The sequence below is a fragment of the Battus philenor genome, unplaced genomic scaffold (genome assembly GCF_028537555.1).
Source record: "Battus philenor isolate CCGP_79_NKW_IND1 unplaced genomic scaffold, ilBatPhil1.0.hap1 SCAF_28, whole genome shotgun sequence".
NCBI lineage: Eukaryota > Metazoa > Arthropoda > Insecta > Lepidoptera > Papilionidae > Battus > Battus philenor.
The window spans coordinates 9,456,324-9,460,866 of NW_027181691.1; the positions used below are offsets into that span (position 1 = coordinate 9,456,324).

General features: G+C 37.1%; 1 protein-coding gene across 1 annotated transcript; it reads right to left on the minus strand.

Moving 5' to 3' along the window:
* Positions 1–214: 214 nt before the first annotated feature.
* On the minus strand, positions 215–2,520 carry LOC137925848 (uncharacterized). Its single transcript, XM_068769310.1, has 2 exons — positions 1,812–2,520; positions 215–342 (listed from the first exon to the last, which is right to left on the minus strand). The coding sequence occupies exons 1-2, from the start codon at positions 2,518–2,520 to the stop codon at positions 215–217; spliced, it is 837 nt and encodes a 278-aa protein (XP_068625411.1).
* Between the last annotated feature and the right edge of the window lie 2,023 nt (positions 2,521–4,543).

A 4,543-nucleotide genomic window follows, 5' to 3' on the forward strand; every position in this document is an offset into this window, starting at 1 on the left:
TAAAGTGGAACGTATACGTATGTACAATAATATTCCGCAATTAATTCCAAATCTGCCACTAGAGAGATTTGAAACCAATGTTAAAAATATAATATTGAAATAATTACTATTCTATCCAAGAATATTATACTGATGTTAATGTGTGGATTTAAATGTTGTCGATGTTCATTCAGGAAGCTAATTACTGTCAAACACTCTTAATAAAACAATATTTTTAAAGTGCAATTTGAGTTTCCCGCAGGTTCTTCTCAGCAGAACTGCCTTCCGAGCCGGTGGTAACTTTCCGTAGGGATAACAATGCCGATATTTTAAGTAGAATGAAGATTCGAAAGTTCTTGTAGCCTATTCGAATAAAGAAAATTTTGTTTAGATTTTTCAATCTGTTCCGCGAACTAGTTGGCTTGTATACTGCGACTTCAACTTTTTATTTTTTTTATATTTTGATGTACATCATAGATAATAACAAAAAAAAACAACAATTTATATCGAAGTGGCGAAGGCAAGAGGCCGTCTTATGGCTCGACCAGACAACCTTTAGATGTAGTGAGAGACATGAAGGAGAAGGTAATTTAGGGTATACGTACATACAAATATATCCATACACTATACCCATAAACATGTGTGTAATATATATATATATATATATATATATACATACAATTATATATGTATATGTATATACTCGTATATATATATACATATAAATTTACATCTTTTTAAATGCTGTCAGTGATTTAGCGTATTTAATTGGTAGCATAGTCATTCCATAACCTGACAGCGACAATAATGAAAGATTTCTCCATAAACATAATAGAATGAGCAGGCGCAGTCAATTTCAACTTCAAAAAAAAAAGAAAGAAAAGAAATCTAGATTTAAGGTAAGCAGGGGTCAATATGTCGGCAACTTTTATTCTTTACTAGCTGACCCGGCGAACTTTGTTCCGCCTTAATGGCAATAAATAAGCAGATTGTGTTTTTTTTTTGGAAAAATTACAAAAAAAAATTAAATAACTACATTAATCATTCATTATTATTTCTGTATTTTAGTACATAGGTTGCTCTTCACTTAAGTACCTTGTGATACACGACATTTTTTGTTTTATTATCAGGCGCAAAAACAAACAACGCAAATGGTCTTCCGACCCGTGAACATGCCACGTATAATTGACCATGTGAAAAACATGAATGTTCTAGATTTAAAACACAAACTTTTAAGGATTGGCCTTGTGATTTGTTGATGGTCATGGCGAATGCAAGACGTATCGGAAATTGAAGTCTTTTAAATTCAAACGGCATATCGGTTGGAATCATCGGGATCCTCGGAATGAGAACTTCCTCACCTTTGAATTTTCCTATCATTATCGTAGCGTAAATTACATTGTTCATCAATTTACTAACCACCAAACGCGTACCGTTGCACAGTTTTGGTTGGTTTATGTTTCGAAGCATGATTACTACGGAGCCAACCTTTAGGCGTAAATTGTGCGGTGGTAAGCCAGGCACGTCCAAAGAGTTTAAAAATTCAATTGGATAGTTGGTGGCTTCATCTTCATTTGTGACGCAGTCAATAGATTTGAATGAATGCATTGTTCCAATGATCTTATTTTGAAATATGTAGTTCAGGTCATCTACATCTTTATTCTTAGCCGCTAAAATTGCTCGCTCACTCAACCATTCATTATTTTTGTAGTTAGAAATAATATTTGGAAATACATTGTTGATAAGTTCGTCTTTTGATGAGACAAAATTACAGAAATTATTTGGAAATGATATTAATCCGCTCGATTCATCGACAGGTACTTGACCATTACCAATAGTCAGCAATTGCTCCGAGAAATCTTCAGCAGATGTATCATTAAGCAATGTAACTCTCATGTTTGTTGTCAGCTGCAGTTTCTTCACATAGCGCCATAGATTTGAAGATTTGAGGCAAGCGTTTATTTCATCGGCAGCCGTAGATCTTGGAATTACTGGCAGTATTTGGCGGAAATCGCCAGACAGTAAAATCATTGCTCCTCCAAAACATCTCGAGTCATTGCGTAAATCTTTTAATGTTCGGTTAAGTGCTTCTAATGCACGTTTATGCGCCATTGTGCATTCGTCCCAGATGATGATTTTCGATGCCGCTAAAACTTTGGCCATTGCTGAGTGTTTTGCAATATTACACGTTGGTTCTTCAATAGTTTGAAGATTTAACAGTAATTTAAATGCTGAATGAGCCGTACGGCATCCTTCTAATAATGTGGCTGCTATTCCAGAAGAAGCAACTGCAACCGCTATGTTGGATCTCGCCCGAACAGTTGCTAAAACTAATGACATTAGGAATGTCTTGCCAGTTCCACCAGGGGCATCTAGGAAATATAAACCACCATTTTCATCAGCGATTGCCTTCATTAAAGTATCATAAACTTCCTTTTGTTGGTAATTTATCAGGGGTACATTCCTTTGAACTACTAAATCTAATTCCTGGTGATCATATTCACGTTCCCGTTCCAGTTCTCGATTAAATGCGTCATTCATTTCACGATTTGGCGCTGGCATTCCTAACCTCATTAATAAATTACCGCACATGAGGTAACACATATCTTCGATCAAGAGTAAAGCACGATTATGTATCTCCTCATTCATCTCAATATCGTGATTTCTGGAACTGACACGACTTTGATGTAAAATATCTTCTGACATACTATCCTTGTATTTGTGCCACAGGTTACATGGGTTTGATGGAAAACATGTCGAAATTATGATAGCGAATAATGTGCGTATCTGACTTGGAGATGCAGAGATAATGGCTTCAGCGATTGTCGTATCCCAATGGGTATCGTTTTCTAATAAGTTCAATTCTTCACATGCAGCACGATATGTTGGGAATATTACACCATTAACAGTTCGTAGTGTCTCAAATGAAGTTGGCCCACGCACATTTACCAGCAACAATCGCAAATAGAAACATTCATCATTCTTTGGATGAACTGTATACATACGACCAAGAGCATCAGTAGAACGCACATCTGGATACCCAGGAACCGCATCACCTTGCTTCCGTCTTTGAAAATTCTTAGATGAAGCATTCCAAGTATAATAACGTGGCATCTCCGAGTAAAGCAAAGTTCGTGCAAACTGATCGCTTTGGCAGATTGCAAAAAAACTGGTCAATGTAGTTGCTGGAGGTGTTTCAGCACGTTGCGTAGCATTCGAAGCCGTGAAATATACTCGTTGACCATTCTCCAGATGCACCGCCAAATGTATAACAGTAGGATGACGTTCGTGAATTGGAAATGCGAATATACGCCAAATCGCTTCATTACAGTTCACATAACGACCAACTTGATAGCGTGAAATTTCATCGTTGGTCTTTGAGGATTGCAATCCGAAACCGCCATATCACTGCCTTTCGTGACATATTTGCAAATATATTTTATGGACTTAACTGAATTGCAGTATTCAAGGTTGCAATGTGTCTTGAACGTTTTAGAAATAAGTGGCGAATATGGAATAATCCAACTGTTGTCGACAACGAAATCCATTCTTTTCACTTTCGTTGTGACAGTTCGACCGTTGTCATCTGGTGATCGACGCCGATACAGCGGATACCCATCGTTGCCAGTGACAGTCTCCGCCGTTAATTTCCGTGGATATCGTTTAGAGCACTTTCCATCGACCATGCAAGGTGATTGGGGATTGATGGCACCACACGGTCCATGAATCATATTAGTAGTAACAACATCATGTAGGTCTGGATCGACTTAATGATCAGGAATCTCGGCACATATGATATCATCTATTAGGTCAGGCTGAATTCTTTCCACTAACCAAATAAGAATGTGTGCGTGCGGCAGGCCTCGCTTTTGCCATTCGATTGAATACATCCAGCATCGAGTATCTCCAAAGACGCGTTGTTTAACAATAAAGTTCATCAGGGACCGAATTTTTTGCCTGAATATACGTGCTGTGATGTCGTGTCTATCATTTGATGATTGTCCGGGAAGGAGCAATTGAGTAATTTCTATCCATTTTGGATTACAGGTAAAAGTAATAAAGAGATCTGGCCGGCCGTAATGACGAACATATGTCATTGCATCTTGTGCATATTCATGCATATGTCGTGGGCTACCAATGTACATCGCCGGCAGAATAGTTAATCGACCAATATTAGCTGCATTTCCTTCAGTACTAACTGCATCACGTAAATGGATGTACTCCTCAGAACGCAGTTTGGCTTGGTTCAACCTAATAAATGTTAAACGTTCCGTTTCTATTTTTACATACATGTCAACGCAATACTGCTGAAACAATCGACGAAACCGCAGCAAATAGTTGTCAGCATTTTGACGAATCATCAAACGATATGCATAATAATTCATTGAGCTAACTTTCTTTGTAGTTTCTTCACCTGAAATTCAAAATTTGATAATTAACCATTTCAAAGACAAATAATACAGAAATTAACCATTATTAAGATACTGATAATTTACCATTCAATGGATTTATCATTTTAATATTATAATAATATCCATCTTCTCCTTGCCAATTCATCAGTGGG